General features: G+C 41.6%; 1 protein-coding gene and 1 long non-coding RNA gene across 2 annotated transcripts in view; one reads left to right on the top strand and one right to left on the bottom strand.

The window, feature by feature from the left end:
- The first annotated feature begins 241 nt into the window (after positions 1–241).
- LOC128415709 (uncharacterized) lies at positions 242–4,956 on the top strand. Its single transcript, XR_008331052.1, has 2 exons — positions 242–1,051; positions 3,321–4,956. It is a non-coding gene; the product is annotated as an uncharacterized LOC128415709 (long non-coding RNA).
- Positions 4,957–6,352: 1,396 nt separating this feature from the next.
- The window catches only part of INSC (INSC spindle orientation adaptor protein), a 124,689-nt gene continuing 109,325 nt past the window's right edge, over positions 6,353–21,716 (bottom strand). Inside the window, exons 10-13 of the mRNA XM_053392287.1 lie at positions 12,605–12,671; positions 12,349–12,504; positions 10,579–10,655; positions 6,353–7,680 (exon numbers count right to left, since the gene is read on the bottom strand). Of these exons, the coding sequence (XP_053248262.1) occupies positions 7,552–7,680; positions 10,579–10,655; positions 12,349–12,504; positions 12,605–12,671 (429 nt within the window). The 3' untranslated portion in view covers positions 6,353–7,551. The remainder of the gene's footprint in view (positions 7,681–10,578; positions 10,656–12,348; positions 12,505–12,604; positions 12,672–21,716) is intronic.

The following is a 21,716-nucleotide window of genomic DNA, read 5'->3' as shown; positions in this document are numbered from 1 at the left end:
GCCCCCGTGCTCAAAAGTTCACGTGAAGTAAAATAAAATTTAAAAAGCTTATATCTCAGCACCTTTAAATTAAAAATCATCTTCAAGCGCAGGTACAAAATTAAAGGTTGTTTCCTCCTTGAACTCTCAAAGCAGTTTATTAAATCAACTGAAAGGATGGCACACTAGGGAAACAATGAAAGCAGCCAGCCCTGAGAAAATTGGTTAATTATTCACCTGAAGGGTTCCCAGAGACATGCATGCAACATAGCTTTTGTTTTTGTTTTTGAAAGAAATAAGCTAATAACTCCGCTTTACCTGGAAGAGGGGGGAAACCTTAATTCTTTGTCCAGCTTACCTGCTGTGCTGTGATTTTAAGTAAGGTGTCTACTATGAATAAACAGAAAGTAAAGAAGATGTCTGTCACAAAGGTCGAAGACACAATGGCTCTGAAATGGGCAAGAGCAGTAAATCGTGCAGAGGAGAAGAGGTATGCCGAGAAGATCAAAGTCCTCCAAAAAGCAGCGTGTCTAAGCTCCTACGAAATGGACCGAGAAAAAGCCACACTTCTGAAGTTTCTGGAAAAAGTTCAGATGACTACAGGGCACCTAAACAAAGACACTCCCTTATTAAATTCACACGCAGGAGCACGAAACAACCCGTCATCCAAATAACTCCAGACCTACTGGATACTGCAGCTTCTGCTGAAATTATTTCTTTGGTGATTAGAGAAGTTTCAAACAGATTATTTGCTGTGTAGAAATGCTAAACTGCATTCCTTGAAGAATAGGGTTTTATTGAGATGGTGAATTCTGCCTTGGACATCAGCACCAATCTAAGTAACTCCGTTTGAATAAACCATGGAACATCCTGGAAAAGGCGAAACATGAACTCAGCTTTAAAAGATCTGCCTGAAATTTGTAGTCTCTGCAAAACTGATGAATTATCTCAAATTCCTGAGCACATCACTAAAATCAAGGCTTTATTTCAACCAGAACTCACCGCAACTCGGTTGCAACACTTCTTAGGTGGGCGCTATTACCATTATAAGAGAACAAGGGAGACTTTCATGGTGAGTTCCGGCACCTCTTTTTTTCTAGAAAAATAGCACCTTTTCAAAACAACATTTCAAGTGCTTGGAGGGGGGAGAGATTTAAAAAGCAAAAGCAACAACAGCATTGTAAGTTTTTCTTTGCCTTTGAGAGTCATTTTGATCCCCCAAACAAGACTGCTGGTAGGATAAGCAAAAAAGTTTCCTGTTTCCAGTCACCAAAATTCAGCAGAAATATTATCAGAATTCCGGATTTCTGGAAGATGACCAGGAAGAATTGGGACTATGCAAATTGCACCCATCAGGTGTTTCTCAATTCAAAGCTTGCTACCTTCTCAAGCTGTAACCCTATGATCGCTTACTAAGGAGTAAGGCCCATGTAATTCAATGCGACTTACTTCTGAGGATGCTCATACTATGAAGATATATCAAAGGAGTGTGACCGGGTCAGGAATTAAAAACAAAACGTCTGACTTATACTCTTCTGATTCAGCCCCCTTCTCCGGGCTGTCAATATTCTTAACTATGGATGTTTTGTGGGGGGTGGTGTGTGTGTGTGTGTGTGTGTGTGTGTGTGTGTGTGTGTGTAAGGGAAGTATCAAGGTATAAAAACATTGCATTTGACTACAAGCTAAATCAGCAAGACCAAACGTTTGTACCAGATTATTGAAAACTCTCAAAATTCAAAAGCAGTTTTGATAACTTTTAGAAAATGAAAAACAGGTTCTAACAGTTTTCACTAGAACTGTATGTATTTTGCCAAGGCATACTAACCTGACAGAAACAGATGCTTACTGCTTTTTTTTAAGGGGGTATTATGCTGACGAAAGGGCAGAAACCTTGCCAAATTTCACCTAGATTTCGGGATAAGGGCAAATTACATTCAAATGCTAAATTATATGTAAACCTGTATCCATATCAACTCACGGTGTAGCCTTATTGGGTTTTCATGTTTTTTATCTGCAAAAAGGCAGTTTAAAGAATGATGATGATACAGTGGTACCTCAGGTTACATACGCTTCAGGTTACATATGCTTCAGGTTACACACTTCACTAACCCAGAAATAGTGCTTCAGGTTAAGAACAGAAATCGGGCTCCGGCAGCAGGAGGCCCCATTAGCTAAAGTGGTGCTTCAGGTTAAGAACAGTTTCAGGTTAAGAACGGACCTTTGGAATGAATTAAGTACTTAACCCGAGGTACCACTGTACTGCTAACAAAAACAGTTTGTTAGAATGTGCATGCCACATTTCACTTAGAGAAAAAAAATACTAAGGCAGTTCACAAACAACTAAAAGTCAGCAGCAGTTTAATTTTATTTATTCGGTTTAATTTCACTCTGACCCAAACTGGTATATCTGAACATATGTTTATCTGAGCCAGTTCCTTATGTGGATTCTTTTCATTTTCTTTTCATGACATGTTTCCATCTTTGGTTAATAGTTTCATTATTCCAGTTCTATATATAATCAGTTTCTTACATTTTCCTTTTCTAATCTAATAGAGTTTCCCATCAGTAGAACATAACCTTTTAGTGCCAAACACCTTGAGTGTTACAAAAAGATATAGCTAAAACTGTAGCAATTATTAAGGAGGCATTGAAATACTGAGCCAAAACACAAGGGTCTTGCCAGTAGGAGACATGATACATCATGGAAGAGATAACTAGTGGAAGCACAATATTCCCTGTACTGCTGTCAAAATATCTTTTAAAATCTCATGTCTTAGTGTCGTGTATACCCACACACACCAATTAATATCAAATGTAAGATGGGTGGGGACCAGAAAGAGATCATCCTTGGTTGCCCCCCCCCCCGCCACCCACTCCATTTGTGGAATTCACTTCCCAGAGAGGCGTGTCTGGTGACTCCAGCAATATCCTTGAAGTGTAGGCAAAGATGCATTTTTGCTCTCAGACTTTTAAATATACAGTGGTACCTCGGTTTAAGAACAGCCCTGTTTATGAACTATTTGGTATAAGAACTCTGCAAAACCGGAAGTAGTGTTCCGATTAGCAAACCTCGGTCTATGAACGGAAGCCAAATGGTGGAAGGGCACTGGCGGAGGGATGCCTCATTAGGGAAAGCGCACCTCGGTTTAAGAACGACTTTGGTTTAAGAACGGGCTTCCGGAACGGATTAAGTTTGTAAACCAAGGTACCACTGTATACCCACTTACCTCCATGGCTTTTTACTTCTGAGTAGACATGTATAGGATTGTGCTGCTAATGTATTTGTTTTTGTAATATTCTATATGTCTATTTTACCTTGTGCTTATATACCATTCGAGCAGCTTTGCTGACATCACAGAAACACGATCAGTCTCCAGTGAACCTCACCTCAAGGAAACTAAACCCAAGAGATGTGCAAGACCTGTGAAACCTCTCATTACTCAAAGACTGGAATGCGTTTAGCAATATATTCATTCCCTCTGTGTTGTGCATTAATATAATGGAAACAGCTTGGCTTGTGGAATAAAGCTCTTTTAAAACATTGAGACTTAACTCTAGACAAACCTGTTCAGGAACAAGAGAACATTTTACACTTATTTAAATCGTCAGAAGAGAGTCAGAATTGGACCACTGGTGTACCATCTCCTGGATTCCACTTTGTATGTTAAAAAAGATTTACTTCATATGAGTATTTGACCAAGGATTCTCAATGCAAATAATCTTTAATAATATTGGAGACAAAAACAAATATAAATAGTAGAATTGGTGGATGCAAATACATGTCAGAGAAAATTATTATCATCATCATCATTTTTTGAAGTAAACGTGATTTTGCAATTCCCATATTCAGCACATATGCCAGTGTGTGCAGAAGACTCTCTATCATGCCTATAGTTTAGGCCAGGCTAGTTCAATGCTTAAATACATGCCTAAAGCATTACCCATAACCTGACAGGAAATCGCTGATATGAGAATGTTTCTGGCAAGTCTGCCACTCAGAAAACAAGAGCCTAACTAAGTGCCTGGCACTTTGCCACCAATTCTTCTAAACACTGAGGTTGCAATAGTTCTCCCACTTATGCATGCATAATTCCCACTGGCCTCAGTGATGCTGAATACAGGATAGGCATCTAAGGCCCCATCTGCACTACTTTAAAGCTGTATCGTGCCACTTGAAATGGTCATGGCTTCCCCCAATCAATCCTGGGAAGTCTAGTTGGTTAAGGATTCTGACATTTGCTGGGAGACCCCCTATTCCCTTCAAAGATCTACAACTCTCAGAGTGGTTTAACCATCAATCCCTTTTCCCAGGGAACTCTGGGAGTATAACTGTGAGGGGAATAGGAATCCTCTTAACAACTCTCAACATCCTTAAAAACACTTCTCTTCTCAGGATTCTTTGCTGGAAGCCATGATTGTCTAAAGTGGTATTGTACTGCTTTAACTGTATAGCGCAGATGTGGCATTAGATTCGTAATTTAAGTCGACACACAGTTCTATACTGAAGTCAAAGTTTCTTTTCTTATTAAGTGATGGGGGAAAGGTTTAAAAGGGGAGTGGAAGAAATTTTCAGCATAGCACTTGTTCTTGCAAATAACTTTACCAGCATTTAGTCATCACTGCACTCAAAGAATCACATTTGTATACAGCATGACTGATCCTTCATTTTCTAACGAAATTTATGTTAACATTCACTTTTGGATATAAAGCTTTTCGTTTCCCATCACCACATTTTGCAACTGACTTAAATAGGAGCAGGATTGCACCCAATAGCTTACATTGTAGTCTTCTTTGTTTCCATTTCATATGTTAATATAGTTTGATAAATCAGCTAACACTGTCGATATATAAAATTGTGGTTGTTTTTTAAAAAAAGAAACGGTAAACATTTTAACCAGAAGCCACAGATTTTCTGCACAAATGTGTTATTGGTGAAGATTCTACTCCAGTCTTAATATTAAAATATCATGATGAATATCTGGTCTTCTGCTTTGCGGTGTTACTCATATACAGAAACCCCAACTGACATGGTTTTAAATGAAAGGCAACTCTAGAACAGGTCACTTATGAGCAGATGCATTATTTAACCCTTTCTCCTCATGGTTTTCCCACTCCAAATCCACCCCCATACATTGCCTGTCATTGCTCACAGTCCAGTTTCCCACTTATGAGAATAAACACGCATATTGAACTGGGTGAAGGGGAACGTGGTTGGGTGGTAGAAAGAAAAACAGCTACTGTGGGGCAGTGTGGGGAGGAGAATCCTGACCTCCACTCTCAAAAGCACTCTGCTTTTCATTTCTGGAAGGTGGAAGGAAGGCTGTTGGGGCTTCCATACATGATTCTGTGCAATTAGTAGTTTGCCAGTTAGGGAAATATAAAATGGCTACTCACTACACATCAACAACTAACATAGATCACCCTGCATGTGTCTGTATACTTGTTGTTGTTTAGTCGTTTAGTCGTGTCCGACTCTTCGTGACCCCATGGACCAGAGCACGCCAGGCACCTCTGTCCTCCACTACCTCCCGCAGTTTGGTCAGACTCATGTTTGTGGCTTCGAGAACACTATCCAACCATCTCATCCTCTGTCGCCCCCTTCTCCTTGTGCCCTCCATCTTTCCCAGCATCAGTGTCTTCTCCAGGGAGTCTTCTCTTCTCATGTGGCCAAAGTACTGGAGCCTCAGCTTCACGATCTGTCCTTCCAGTGAGCACTCAGGGCTGATTTCATTAAGAATGGATGCGTTTGATCTTCTTGCAGTCCATGGGACTCTCAAGAGTCTTCTCCAGCACCATAATTCAAAAGCATCAATTCTTCGGCGATCAGCCTTCTTTATGGTCCAGCTCTCGCTTCCATACATCACTACTGGGAAAACCATGGCTTTAACTATACGGACCTTTGTTGGCAAGGTGACGTCTCTACTTCTCAAGATGCTGTCTAGGCCTGTCATTGCCCTTCTCCCAAGAAGCAGGCGTCTTTTAATTTCGTGGCTGCTGTCACCATCTGCAGTGATCATGGAGCCCAAGAAAGTAAAATCTCTCACTGCCTCCATTTCTTCCCCTTCTATTTGCCAGGAGGTGATGGGACCAGTGGCCATGATCTTCGTTTTTTTGATGTTGAGCCTCAGACCATATTTTGCGCTCTCCTCTTTCACCCTCATTAAAAGGTTCTTTAATTCCTCCTCACTTTCTGCCATCAAGGTTGTGTCATCTGCATATCTGAGGTTGTCTGTATACTTATCCAGCATTATGTGGTCCTCCTGTGGGCTTGCTTTCCATCCAGCCAAAGTTCAGATCATTAATAACTTGATGGCTAGGTTCTCTTCTGGGAAGAGGAAACGGCTGTGTATTGGAGGCATGCATTGACCCCCCTATTCTGTGCAATGACCTGCATACTGCTGTACAAATCAAAGGGGGGGGGGTGAGAAGAGCACTCTGTGCTGATCTCCTTCCCTGAGCAGAAATGGCAAAATCATGGAGGATAAGGCTAGCAGCCATGATGGCTATGTATTACCTCCGGTGTAAACTGAAAATGTGCCCGGTACAGCCCTTACTTGCCAAGGGACAATTGGGAGTGCCCTATAAGGCTGCCCCATTGCTACTTTGTGGTCATGCCTTTTCTGGTCTCATATATGACAGCAGTTGTGGGGCAGGTGAGCAATAAACTTGAGGAAAACAGGTTGGGGGGCCTAATCTGGTCCACGGCTGCTGATGTAGAAGGTGGAGAAAAGGGCAAGCAAATACCATATTTTTTGCTCTATAAGACTCACTTTTTCCCTCCTAAAAAGAAAGGGGAAATGTGTGTGTGTGTTATGAAGCGAATGCAGGCTGCACAGCTATCACAGAAGCCAGAACAGGAAGAGGGATTGCTGCTTTCACTGCGCAGCGATCCCTCTTGCTGTTCTGGCTTCTGAGATTCAGAATATTTTTTTTTTCTTGTTTTCCTCCTCCAAAAACTAGGTGTGTCTTGTGGTCTGGTGCACCTTATAGAGCGAAAAATATGGTAATCAAGGAGCTGGAACAACTCCCCTATGACACAATTCAACATTTGGGGCCTTCTCAGTTGGGGGGGGGGAGGTGAGTAAAGAGAGGCATGATAGGGGTGCATTAAATTATGTGAGGTGTAGAGGAAGTAGATAGAGAGATGTTTCTTTTCCTCTCTCATAATACCTTGGCTTATCCAAGTAATGTGAATGGGGTAGCTAAAGTATGAAATGTGCTCCCACAAGAGGTTAGACAAATTTATGGAGCCTAAGGTTCTCAGTGGAACTACCTCTGATATTGGAGGCAGGATGCCTTGGAATACCAGTTGACAAATGGGGAGAGGGCTGTTGTACTTGTGTCTGCTTGCCGGCTTCTCACAGACATCTGGTTGGCCACTGCAAGAACAGGATACTGGACTAGGCAGATCTTTTGTCTGACCCAGCAGGTCTCTTTTTATGTGCCTAATGGCCTCATTTTTTCCCCTATGCTGATTTTTTAGCACTTGAAATAAATTAATCATAAATAACATTTTAGCTACGTTGCCCTATGTAACACTATTTCCTATTTTGGGTTATATTTGTGGTTTGTTCATACAAAGCTTTCTTCCATGTTGGTACAGAGCAGGAAGGAATCCACAAGCCTGGGCTTGACCAACTGCTGGAAATCTGACTCTTGAAGGCCATCAGGGCTGATAACAGCAAGTCGCCGCAAGGCTGCCTGAAAGAAAAATGTGACAATATGGTTTTAGAATAAAAATCTGGCTTCATGCAATGCTAGAGAAACATCACTTGTTCAGAATGACTATTGAGCTGAGGTTCGGCAGACATCCCCTTGACCATTAACTGATTGACACTATCATAGTGATGTTATTGATTCAATACAGCTACTTATTTGTATACTTGAAAAGCAGTTGAGACTCATACATTGTGTGTATGTGTGTGTGTGTGTGTGTGTGTGTGTGTGGCCACATACCTCAAATAGCAAATCAACATTCTAGAATTGATTTACATGTTTAGATATACAGGTATCAGAATGGGCAACATTATTAAACGACAGCATTCCTGTTGACAAAAGTTTCATCATTTATGTTCCCATGTTAGTTTGTGTGTGAGTAATTAAGCTGATGCTTCTGGATGCTCCCATCCTAAGGATATCTACAATCTGTAACATTTAGGTTGTGATGTCATGTACTTCTGTGGGAGTAATCCCCATCAAACTCAGAATAGACATGTATAGGACTGTGGTATTAAAAACACATACTTTTTTTCTCTTTTTTGTAAAAGCCATGCTTCTGAGATTTCAGCACAGCTGTAATATGGGTACTTGAAAAGAAAGCTAGGTCTCTGCTAAATTTCTTATTTAAACCAAACTAAACTAAAAACTAAACTAAACTAAACCAGGAGTGGACTTTGGTAATATGGTACCCTGAGCAAGGACAAAATTTGTCCAACCCCGCCCCCTCAAAATATTTCTTATTTTCTCAATAATTCCTTCTGGTGCAGTTGTGGTTTTTTTAATGGATCTTCTCAATGGGCTCTCCAGTGCACTATGTCATAGTTGCGGCAACTCACTTGCCCATCTGACCGTGGCCTAACTTTGAGTAGGTGCCTATATAAATATAGGTATCATCATCATCATTTTGTGCCTGCCTCGGTTCAGTGCCCTGTGTGGGGAGACTGTCCACACGGCCCAAATACGTTGCTGAACCAACCTTGCTAACAAATTGCTTTTGGTGGTGCATGGAACAACATTAGACGAAGTCCCATTCAAGCTTCTATTGAGTGAGGTTGTGCATACTGACCCTGACCCTTTGTCCCTTGCTTTGATTTTGTGGCTTAATTTTGGTAGGGGAATCTGCTAGTTTCCACCGAATAAACTAAACTGAATCTATTCTTTAAAAGGACTGCTTAAAACAAAGCTCTCTGAAAGCATCCCTTCCTGAAGACCCTGAAATCCCTTTGCTGGCAAAAGGCACATTCATTTCTATGGGGTTTGTGCCAGTGAAGCACTTTGAGGGTCAGTCTTCATTTTGCTCTCAAGTCCTGCAGAGATTTATAGTGTGACCTCAGGCAAGCCACTTCATCTCCCTACTTAAAACTGCTCAGACTTAAAATTGACATAGGAATTGTCTCTGCCCAGTACTTAGCATACAGCTGCTTCCACCCTGATTGGTGTCTGTAAGCATTACCATTAGTTCAAAGAGTAAATCACATGATTTCCAACCATTTGGGGACAGAAATATGAGTGCAAAGCTCAGTTGAACAAAGAAATATTGTCCACTTATCAACATTAAAAAAAATGTGCCTATTATGGGAATTGTTTTATTGTGTCATCAGATGGGAGATCACAAAATTCTGAGCATTGCTTATGGCAACATAATAATCTTTCTATAAAAAAAAAATTCTTATAAGCTAACTGCCCATGCAATGAAAATAAAAAATGGTTCCAGACTAACAGGCCTCAGTACATTGAAATCCCTATTTCTGGTAACATCCTGGAGGCAAATTTGTACACAACACAGTGGTATCAGGAACAGAAGAGACCTAGATCATAGTAAAGCTTGTATACACTTGCTTGCTTGCTTGCTGGCAAGAGTGTGCCTATTAGAGTGTCGTGAGTTGCAGTGGGGCAGCAGGCTGCTTACTGAGACCCTTCTAAACCCTGGGCCCAGAAAGTGTTAAAATATAGAGAGATGTTTGCCTGGGTGATGGGCCATTAAGGAGAACAATTCTTTAAAAACAATTAAACAGTTCTTTTAAAAAAGTTCCCATTGCCACTAACCTTTAAAAAGTGCATATTAACAGCATTAAAAAGAATAAATACATTGCCTAAACTTGCAGCAAATCAGTAAACAGACCCCAAAAGCACAAACCCCCAACACCATACAGTTACCTGCCTGGTTCTTTGTTCTTGGGTTTCACAAAGTTCTCAGTTCAAGTAAATCAACAGCTACAACAGAAGGGTTCACAGCATGAACACTCCAAGAGGGTCTTGCTTCTACCATAGCCACAGCTGTTGGAGTGTTAATGTTTGCTCACTGTTTAAGCACATACTTTGCAAATTAAATAAATAATAATAATGAAGAATTTTGTACACCACCCTTTCTCCGTAGATCTCACAATCACAGGATGGTTCACAAATCTGCAAAGCCAGATTTACTTTATCTCATACAATGCTATGCAGGCTATCTACTTTAGTGGTCTTTAGTGGTAGCACCCCTTAAATAAAACTAAATAACCAAACCAGATGAACCCTTAAGGGCACAGGACCTCTGAAGGTCTCCTGCCAAAAGAGGCTTCTCCACTTCAACAAAGGAAGTAACACTTGAAAAGGAAAGTGTGTTTGGGGCAGCCTCTTTCATATAGATGAACTGGGGAAAACATAAATTTAGTATTCTATGTATATCAACTCATGAGGTGTGGATTTTGGCATGGAACAAGAGGATTTTGAAGCAATATTTCTCTAGAAATTTACACTAACCAGCAACAAAAGGAAGCTCTAATATGCTCTTTAGATATGAGAGAGACTACAAAACACATCCTACTGTGCTGAATATATTTTCAGTGTATAGAAAGCCCACGGGAAAGCTAAAGGCAAATAATTAGATGCACTTACCAAACATGCAACAAGAACAGAATCACTGTTATTTCTTTTGGTAGGAGACCTGCAAAGTTCTATGAGGCGTGGAATACCTATATATTTTGAAAAGAACATTGAAAAGTGAGTAATTTCAAATCTCCACAATTCTCAACATTGCATCAGTGTGATATACTTTCCAGATTTATCCGTTTCAGTGAAAATGATGATGAATTCAGTAAAAGTGATACTAGAAAACAAGAAAGGAACTTCTCTTGTGTGTATTATAAAGAGCTGAAATATGATCTACCAGTTTACCAGCGAACTGTAGAAGCATCACTCAGAAAGCACTCACAGTTCTGTTTTCACAACCAGGGAGTCTCTGTTATTTTGGGGATGTCCCCTTAGTTCTCTCTATCATTATTCTATTAGAAAAGGTATAGAATCGCCCCCCTGCCCTCTCCATTTTCCCACATCTGGAAGACCCCACTGGTGTCCCTGAATGACTGTAGAGCAAGGGTAGTAATTTCTGCCTGAGAGTCAAATGTGGCCTCCACCATCTCTATATGGCCCTCAGGACTCTGAACAGGACACACCCCTCCATAAACCACACCATTTTTGCCACCCAGCACATTCCTCTGGTGTTTTTACCAGGCCAGAATGTGTCCTTGAACTGAGATATCTCTTGCTTTTCTGGATGGAAGATGGAGAGCGGTGTGGGCAAACCCACTTTCACAACACCCACCATTGCTATGGAGCCTCCAGAAGAAACATGGTCCTTGGATTGAAAAAGATTTCCCATTTTCCCTGCCTCTTACTTTTTTCTGATAAATACTGTAAAAATAATCACCTGTGTTTTGAAAACTAACAAAGTCCCATAAAAGGTGTTTTGTTTGGAAAGCTGGAAATGCTTTAAAAGGAAATGCTGTCATAGTAAGAGATTCAAAAATGAAGAAAAATTGATATATGCACCAGCTGTGATCATGGAAATCATTTAACAGTTGTGCACATGTCAGGTCCCTGCTCAGGGCCAATTGAAGATGTGCAACTTTCACTGTCTGCAGGATTAAGCTTTTTGAACAGTGTTGAAACCTGTTTTGTTCATTTGGGTTAGCAGGCAAAAAAACCTAATTCTGCAACAGTTGTGTGAATTGCCCTTCGCACACCCATTTGTGCTTCTTTTTGCCTTCACAACCAGACTTTTTTCCATGCAAACTAAACATCCATTGAAGTACAGTAGTACATTGGTTTGCATATGTCCTGGTCTGCATACGTTTTGGATTACAAACACGTCAAACCTGGAAGTGTGTGTCCCAGTTTGCAACCTTTTTTTGGATTACAACCCATTTTTTTTGGATTACGAACAAAAAAAATTTGGAGGCCCCATTGGTGAAAGCACCCCTTGGGTTACAACCTGTTTTGGTTTACAAACGGACCTCTGGAACGGATTCTGGTTGTAAACCAAGGTACCACTGTAGTCAGGTAAACTGACCCCTGCAGTTGTAATGCAATGAGCAACATGGGAGGGGAGATCTGTACAGTACTGCTGAAGACATACAGGTGGTGTAGACTGGTTCAGAATTGAGTCCATACAGAAGGATGGAAATTCTGCATGGATTGGGGGGGGGAGAAGCCTAAACAGTAGCAAATGGACTGGCCCTCCAATATAGCACAGCTGATAAGACGGTATACGGAGAGCAGATAAGTGAGACCACTTTGACAATCAAAGCAGCTGCTTCCTCACTTTGACGGATGCAGCATTTTGCATATTTTATACAGTGCCAGCATGTTAAGCATTAAAATTCTTACAACTAAGGTTTATGGCTGCATGTGCCACTTCGGGATCACGACTCAGCCGGGCGAGCGTAACCGCGGCTTTTTGCTGAACTCGTTCGCAAGCAGCTACTTCTGGTGAATTCCCAGACGACGATTTCTCAAACAGCATTTCCATTAAAACTTGAACACCTACAAAGGAGTGAAACACTGTTGATCAGCATCCCAGGCTATAGTGAGAATATTCAGGACAAAAAGCAGAATTAAAAAGGATGCAGCATGGTTTGCATACCATTTCCTTGGATTATTTCTGAGGCACACTGGTCCAGGACAGACATGTTTGCTAATATCGTCACAACCTAAATTAAAGAGAAACAACCACTTGAAATATTACATTTCACAATTCTTACCATCACCATGCACTTAAGACATGTCCTTCTAAGCTGCCAATTAAGTATCAGCACCTTCGATTTTCTGAGGTATCTTTTATTGCCACCTTTTCACAGTAGCTCAAGGGAAGCCAGATCATTATTTCCGCCTCCCAACAGTGCTCTGTATTAGCTGGAGCTTCCATAGCAAACCCCACAGAGAGCACATTGTAGTAATCCAGCCTAAAGAAACCGTGCTTGAACTGCTGTGACCAAGCACTCTAGTTCAGAAATGATTGTAGCTGTTAGACCAGTTGCAGTTGGTAAAAGATGTTTCTAGCCACTGAGACAACCTGGGCCTCCAGTAACAGAACTGCACCCAGAAGCACTTCCTGGCTGCAATCCTGCTCCTTTACAGGGAGTGCAACCCCATTCAGGGTAGGCAACTGACAAGCTTCTTGGACATGTGGACCATTCTGTCTTGCCAGGATTCAAGATCAGCTTGTTTTTCCTCAACCATCTCATCATTGTGTCTAGGCACTGGTCCAAGGCCTGCACAGCCTCTCCCAATTTAAGTATTATGGAGAAACAGAGCTGAGTGTTACCAGCATACTGATAGCACCTTATACTACATTGTATAATGTAGTATAAACACTGACAACTGGGAAGCACTGGCCTGCGAGCGCTCCAATTGGAGAACAGCCTTTACCAAAGGTGTCATGGGTTTTGAAGACACTCAAACTCAGGATGAAAGGGAGAAAGCATGCTTGGCAAACCCTCACCTGTGGAAGGACGTGTGGATCCAGAATTGGCCTCCACAGTCACTTACGGACTCACTGTTAAAACCGTGTTTATGGAAGACAATGTTACTTGGCTACAAGTGATAGCCGAAGAAGAAGAAGAAAGAAGAAGATAGCACCTTGCCCAAATGCCTGATGACCTGTGCATTAAATGTTAAATAGCATTGGAGATAAGATAGTGTTCTGTGGTACCCATAGTGTAACTGTCAGGGGTCTGAAAAATGCCCTCCAAATGCTACTCTGTGGACATGATCCTGGAGGTAGGACTGGGACCACTGTAATGCAGTGCCCCCGATTCCCATTCCTTGAAGCCAGTCCAGGAGGATAGCATGGTCAATGGTATCAAAAGCCAAAGAGAGATCAAGAAGCAGGAGCAAGGTTGCACTTCCCATGTCCTGCTCTCTGCAAAGGTCATTCATCCATGCAATGAAGGTGACTCAGTCCCATGGCCACTGCTGAACCCACACTGGAATGGATCTAAATAATCGGTGTCATCCATGACATGGCAGTCTCCCACAATTCTGTCCACCACTTCGCCCAAGAAAGTATTTGTTGCTGGTTGACTCAAGGGGTCCATGGCTGCACCACCACCTCTTTCAAGGCAGCAGGAACCTTCCCCTAACACAATGAAATATTAACCATCCTCTAGACTTAACCATTCATATACCTCCTGCTTGATTTGATAAGTAGGAGAGACTGGAGTCAAGATGGCATGTGGTCAGATGCGTGGCTACCAGCGTCTTGTCCACATCAGTTGATTCTGTCAACTGATACCAATGCCACACTACATCATATTTGAGGCACTGGGCACTTTGGCTGGAGTTGTAACAACTGCAGTGTCAATATCACTCCAAAGTTATCCTCCAAGTGTATAGGCAGCTAGTCACAGCAGGTCTTCCAAAGCTCCAGAGGTCCCTACCCCATAATGGGAGTCAGTAACCTAACTTGTGGTTCCATTGCTAGCATGACTACCATGAGTTGTGGTTGTACAGGTCTGCTCTAGAGGAGCAGGAGTACAACTAATAGGTGAAAATGGTAGAAAAGCTAATTTTGAGAACACCAGGGAAGATAATCCTAATGGTAAGAGCTGTTAACCAATGGAGGTATTGCCCCCCCCCCACTGGAAGATAGCCTTCTGCCAGAGATGCTTCAGTTCCATCCTGCATTGCAAATCCTGTACTGAACACAGAGCTGAACCAGATGATCACTGAGGTATCGTCTATGAGTTGTATTCAAATAACTCATACTAACAGTAGACCCCTTGAGATCAATGGCTAACTACAGTATGTTCCTTGGTTTCAATGGGTCCAGCATGAGTATGAGTTAATTGGACACTACATCAACTGATGCCTTGCATCACAGATACAGAGCTATGAACCAAACTTTGATCATCACCTCTCAACACAAAAGTCCAGCAAGAAGGAATGTGGCACTTCTGTGTTTTATGCAGTGCACTGCTGCGCTAAAAATAATAATAATGCTAAACTAAGGAGGTGGCTTGCAAACTAGAAAGTGTGAGAATTGTACATAATGAAATGTACAGAAACACAAGAGCATTTGCTGGGGCTCAGGCGATGCTATTGTAGGGCAAATGCACATGTTTGGATAACATAGCTTGAGGCCCTACCCTGTGTATTCAAACAAACAAACCTCACTGATAGAGTTAAGGAAGCCAAGTTGCCATCAATTTGGCTCTCACTAGGTCATTATAGTAACAAAGGATATTTGTTTTGGGTTGTGTGTCACAAAGGTCTCCTGCTTCCTTCAGCAGTGCCACAGTGTCATCTCTCTGAATAAACAGGCCCACTTAGGATGCAAATGACTTGATGAAATGCCAATAGTGACAGGCAGAAAAAATGGGAACTCAAGACACATCTATGTGTTGATTCAATGTTAATTATTAACAGTGTTTCAGGCATGTGTCCCTTCGTTCTAAATGATATCCTGTTAATGAAAATTACTTGCTCCATGGAGAGGCTGCACCCCATGCAGCTTTCTAAGCAAAAGATGAAGAATTCAATTAAGGACAATTTGAATACATGCCAATTATTCCACTCCTTCAAGTTATTTGATTGAATCTCAGAAATGTGTTTGTGTGTGTGTGTGTGTGTGTGTTTGTATTTGTGTCTTTTAACTGATAAATTTATATCAGCTCAATGACTCCAGTTGCCCCTTATCTAATTATCCCAAAGAATTTCTTTATATGTGCAAGACAAACAGTGACCATCATGGTGCTGGGAATTTTATTCAATACCAAAATTATTTAAATTTTAAGAAGACCACGATAATGTACAGATTGGGCAAATTACCCCCCTACATACATGAGACTTATTCAGTACAAAACCTCATTTAATTAAAACCACAAACCTAAGACTTAGCATATTCAATCAAACCAGTGGTCTGTAACCCCCAGAATTCCGTGTCCAAACATAACAGTCATGAGTTACCAGGTTGAGGCAATCCTAGACTTGTCTAATATTCATAATGCCTTGAAATCAGTAACTTGCAACGTGGGTTCCAACTTTACAGTCTAATAGCTCCTTAGAATTCCTTATCTGGTCAGAACATTTTAACTGCATTGTGCTTAACAACCATTAGTAGTTTTGCCAGTGACAGCAGGCACAGTACATACAGTGAGAAATAGAGGCAGGCAGGGATAAGATAAGATAAAATAAGATAAGAGGCAATACAAACTGGCAGAAAAACAAATAGGCAAGTGCTTTGATTCATCTTCATGGAATGACTTGTAATAATTGCACAATAGTTGTGCGATAAACAGAAGTGCAAAAATTCCAGCAATCTGGTATCCTCAGACAACCATATTATTAAGTCCAGGGTGCGGGACACTGAAAAGAACAAAATGTTCTTCCTTCCATGCTGCAGCATTTTTTAAACAACAGCAGCGTAGGAAGCTAGTTTCTACTGAGCCTCAGACCATCTAGATCAGTATTGTCTACACTGAGTAGAAGCAGCTCTCCAAGGGTCAGGTGGGAATCTCTCCCGGCCCCACCTGAAAATGCTGGGGACTCAACTTGAGACATTCCACATGCAGGGTAGCTGCTCAACCACTGAGCTACGAACTTTCCCTGCAAATAACCACTTCAAAGAGGTGATCTGCAAATACTACCTTTGCTTGCACTGTGCACGTCTAGCTCTCTTTTGTGTTATCTTTGTTAGCATTTGCAGAAAGGGGAGGAGCAAGCTGAAGGGGCGGGCCTTGGGAATATGCTGCCCTGCGCAGAGCCAACATTTGATGCCTTCTTCCAGCCCTCACAGTGCTGGCTTAAGCCAGACTTTGGGAAGGAAGCAAGAGGCTCTGTGATCCTAAATGCACATATGGGAGCAAGTCCCAATGAACTCAATGGGACTTACATTGAGTAGACACATAGAGGATTGCACTATAATACCGTCTTGGAGAGTCTGGGGGAAGAAAGCTTAATTTTGTAGAGAAGAAAATTTGGCAATGACATATAATGGAATTTCCCCCCTCGCTATGCTCTCACCTTTTTAAGAATTAGTGCCCTCGTTTTCTGATGGTCAGCATCTCATACAGCAGAGCTGGGAGTCATTATGCTAATTAAATCTTGAATAGTCATAAGAAAACAGCTTTTCACAAGCTTTATTACTGTCACTAATAAGGATGGGGGGAAATGAATCTTAAAACAAAAGTTCCTGTGCTCATTTCACTAGGTGGCAAAGTACATAAATATGGAAGTGCTAAAATGAGTGGTTAATTATCATCTAGCTAAGCAAAATTGCTTCCCGCTAAGTTTTATTTCACTTCAGTTAATTGCATAAAGTTCCAGTTAAGGAAGACATGCAATGTTTTGTCCAACCTTCCTATCATAGATACGAGGGTTTGGGGAGACTGGGAAAGCAGTTACTGATCTTAACATGTAAATTATAGAAAGACAAAGCGTTCCATCTGAGACAGGAAAAAGGCTTCTATGTGCTATGTGGTCCTTGACTCCAGGTGGTGACCCAATCAAGTCAGCAAAATTAGTTCAGAGGCTTCCATTATGCTATGTTGATATGCATCCTTCAAAAAACAAATAAATAGGAAAATATATCATAGATTATAAAAAACCCTTAATGCATCCTTTTTGCATCATCAACGTTTGACTTCAGTTATCATGTTTGAATATAATGCAGGATTCTGACAGGGTTTTTGATAGGTTGTGTCTTTTTTAGCAGATTCTAAAGGGAGCACACTGGAAGCAAAGTAAAACATTTACTTTACCTGAAAAATGTGTCAAAGATGAGAAACCCTATTCCAAAGCTTTCTGGTGCCCTAATCCTATAATTCACTCTGAACAACTCCAAATGTCAGCCTGTATGATTTATATTGATTGAACTGTGGTTGTAAGTTATTTTTAATGTGTTAGTGTGCAGCTACCTTTCTGGTTTCCTTTATTTCATGACAGGAGGGGAGGTCAATTGTTACTGGGACTGCAATATGCAGGAAAGTTTATTTCTTTCTTCCCAGTTGACATCAGGATGAAAATCCCATTCCCACACCTCCAAGGGAAAGACAAAAGTGTCCCCCATACCAGTAAATTATTAAAGAAAAGTGTACGCTCTGCAGTCAGCGCAACATTTAGCTAGGTCTTGAGAGTAACACTTTTTCTATGCTGCTCCTGCACATCTGGACCAGGGTATTTGATACCATGGGATCCTCAGAAGGATGGTTCCTCTGCATTGGTTGACATGCATGTTTTGCAGCTGTCTAAAGGTTCTTTCAGAAGTTACTCTCCAGGCATTCCAAGAATGAATGGGAGAAGGAGGAGAGGAGCTGCATGCTCTGGCCACGCCAGCCCTACCACCAGACTTTTGTGCACCGAGAAGAAAGTCTGGAGGGGAAATATGCACATTCACTTCACCCATCTACCAGGAATTCCAGTCATGCAGGGTTCTGAATCCCATGGATTCATGCATCCCATCAAATCTGTGTAGCCACCACCTTTAGATCTTCCGCCCCCTATGCCAAGGTCTGGGAGTGGAAGCAACAGGGGAAGGGAAACCGGGACTGGGCCAGCATGTGGGGGGGCCTTACCCCCCCATACCCATTGTTGGAGCACAAGAAGAATAACTTCTGCCATTTGTCTTGACTCAATTCTTATGTCCTGAAAACACTTAAATTCTTGTAAACAAAACAGGGATGTATATAGCATAGATCAACACTTTTATTTAAAATATGGAAATAAATTATTATGGATTCACAGACAAAAGTCATTAGATAGCTCCACCCTAACTATGTTGCTAGAGTTCATGAAAGCCCAGCTCCAAAACTCTGCCCTGCTCTTATTTTTATACCCATTACTGGCAATTGTGCCACTTGTTTAATTTCCTAAGTATTTTGAGAAATTTAATTATTGCAATTCATCATATTCAGCTTTGTTAAGAGAGACAAAACGATTACCTCACCTCTTGCTATATAAGCAAGGCTTCCAAAGTTGTTTTCTAAATGTGTGCTCAGTCACTTCGTAAATGACTGTGTCACACATGCCAGGATGTATTGTGCAAAAGGCTCCAGAGAAACAAAGACGACGTTAGCCAATAGATATGCTGTGATGTAGGCAGAAAAGAAAGAAAAGAAAAAATAATCTGCTTCTGGGCCCCATTCAAGCTGCTGGTGTGTTGTCCCAGAAAGCCATAAATTGATTGAGCCCTAAATAAATATCAGGCTTGGAACCCACTTTGTAAAGGGGGGCGCTTTGGTTTGGAGCCACAGAACGGCATTGCGATGCCTCACTTCATTTCTGACGCTTTGGATGCCTCCCCATTAACTATAATGGAAAACTCAACAAACAGCTATAACTTCTTTTTTTAGTTTTGGCAAGCACCAAGTGCCTATAACTTCTCCAATTTTTTCCCCCAAAACTGGATGACGTCTGGGGTAGCGGGAGATGAAGCTTGCCAAATTTCAGATAGATAGGTGCAGCAGGGTGGTTTATGCAAGGACAGCCTTTTAAAGTTTAATTTTTTTTAAAAAAAAGGAACATCTTCCCTTTTACACCAGTTGCTGCCTGTGGCAAGAGGCCCTGCCTGTGGGCTACCCTTGGGCATCTGATGGACCTCTGTGAGAAGAGGATGCTGGACTAGATGGGCTTTGACCTGATGCAGCTGGTTTCTTCCTATGTTCTCCCACCCCTTGCTTTTCTGGACAATCTGTTGTGTATTTTTTGGGAGCAATGCTTGGTGCACACTTTACCTTGATGCTGGTAAAGCCCTCAGAGAACCAGTGCCCTTCTCTTTTGGGCAGAAAGGGTGTTTCACTCCTACTTGCTCTTTGTTTCAGAGAGAAACTTGGCTCAGCCCTGAGGCTTTCTTTTAAGAGCCATTGTGCTTTGAGCTATCAGCGGCAATAGGCAACAGCAGCAGTCTTCCACTGGTATAGGTGTCACCCTCCTATTCTACTCTCTGCTCCAAACTGAGGTGCTCAAAGGCACCCAAATCTGCCCTCATTAAGTACTGGTGTGCTTTCTGGTGGAACAGTTAGGGGATGTGTCCTGCATCCCTTGGCCTACAAGGGAGTCCATGGCCAGGTTTGCCCGGACAGGTCCTACATTACCTGGGAACACTTAGATAGTTGCAACCCAGTCATTACCCTATAAATAACTGTGTGTGTGTGTGTGTGTGTGTGTGTGTGTGTGTGTGTTCAACCATCATGTATTAACTGGCTCAAAATGACTGGATATAGAAGATGGGAGATCAGTCTTCAAAAATCTACCAAAAGTACTTACTTCACAATGAGCATTTCAAGTCTATATAACAGAAGGCATATAGCAGTGAATGGTGTGGCAAGACCCAATGTTTTGGCATTGATGGAGTTCAAGGGATGTGAGGCTAATCAGTGCCAGGTTCGGAAATCCCAGGGAGCCTTGTGTAAGCAGCTCAGACATTGTTAAAGATATATTTATTGTTAAAATGTGTATGCCACCATATACCTATAGATCTCAGGGTGATTCACAACATAACAATATACAGCTAGGGAGGTAGAGGTGTTCTCAATGCCTTTTCCATGACTTGCAAACATTGGAACATTTTTTAAGAAGCGTTGTAATACCTTCCTTTTCAGGCAGGAGCAGCCAGGCATGGGGAAAGGGTGGGGGATCACCATAGAGTCTGCCTCCCCACAGCAGAGTCATTGCTACTCATTGGGAGGGTGCAGGCCCATTGGATTGGTGCAGTACTGCTTAGGCCTGCTGAAGGACAACATGAAGAGGCACATGAGAAGAAAAGCGAATTGAAACGGACTTAAATCCATGTGTCCTTATTTGTGGCACAGGCTGTGAAGCACTAGACCGACTGACCTAGTCCACCCACCACCTGGATGCCTGCTGAAGTGAACAACTTGCATGTGTCAGAGAAAATTATCTTACAAAAGCCAGCAATGATGCCACAAAAAAGAAAGAAAACACAAATTGCAGTACATTTTCTATTAGGAAAATTGCTTTATTTAAATTTATCATCTTTGTAGAAGCCATCATTGCTGTGTTTGAGGAAATACTGGATAACATTTGATCTCAATTAAATTATCTCTCTTCCATTTTTGGCAAGATGACTCACTGGATAAAAACGTCATTTCTATCCATTTGCTCTTTTAATCATTCTAACTTACAATATATTTGGAGTCTGGCATGGCTAATCCATCCATTTTACTGAATGGAGCGATTTGGTCTTTCAAAGAGAATGCTTATTCGTGTGGTTATATATATATATATATATATATATATATATATATATATATATATATGAATAAAGAATCACATTCTTAGCAAATAGGGGTCATATAGGTGACTGAACATATTTCCTACACCATACTGGAGGACTCTACAGAGAACCCATAGAGGTGATCAAATTATTCCAGAACCAGTTCTTGTCCCAAGCTAGCTGGGTTCTTTGAAAGCCAAACCAGGCAAGATTTCTCCCATGCAATTAGCAGTTGCATGGATAGCTTTAAAAAAGCAAATAGCAGCTGCAAGACAGCAGCAGTCAAGTCAAATGCTTTAACCCTTTGGCACCTGCTGAGGTTCCACCTTGGATAAGGTGCTACCCCCTCACCAATGGAAGCAAATTGCAGGTGAGGAGGAGAATGATCTCAATCAGGCCTGCAGCAAGGACAGAGAGTTAAACCCCTTCTTTCCCTCCCACCAGCATCCCACGGAGATTGGGGGCTCCGTGCCTGCTGTATATTTTTACAAACCATTCACATAGTTGCTACCACATATGTGGT

The sequence above is a fragment of the Podarcis raffonei genome, chromosome 1 (assembly GCF_027172205.1).
Source record: "Podarcis raffonei isolate rPodRaf1 chromosome 1, rPodRaf1.pri, whole genome shotgun sequence".
NCBI classification, from domain to species: domain Eukaryota; kingdom Metazoa; phylum Chordata; class Lepidosauria; order Squamata; family Lacertidae; genus Podarcis; species Podarcis raffonei.
The sequence above is the reverse complement of the archived record's forward strand: the minus strand, read 5'-3'. Positions and strand labels throughout refer to the sequence as shown.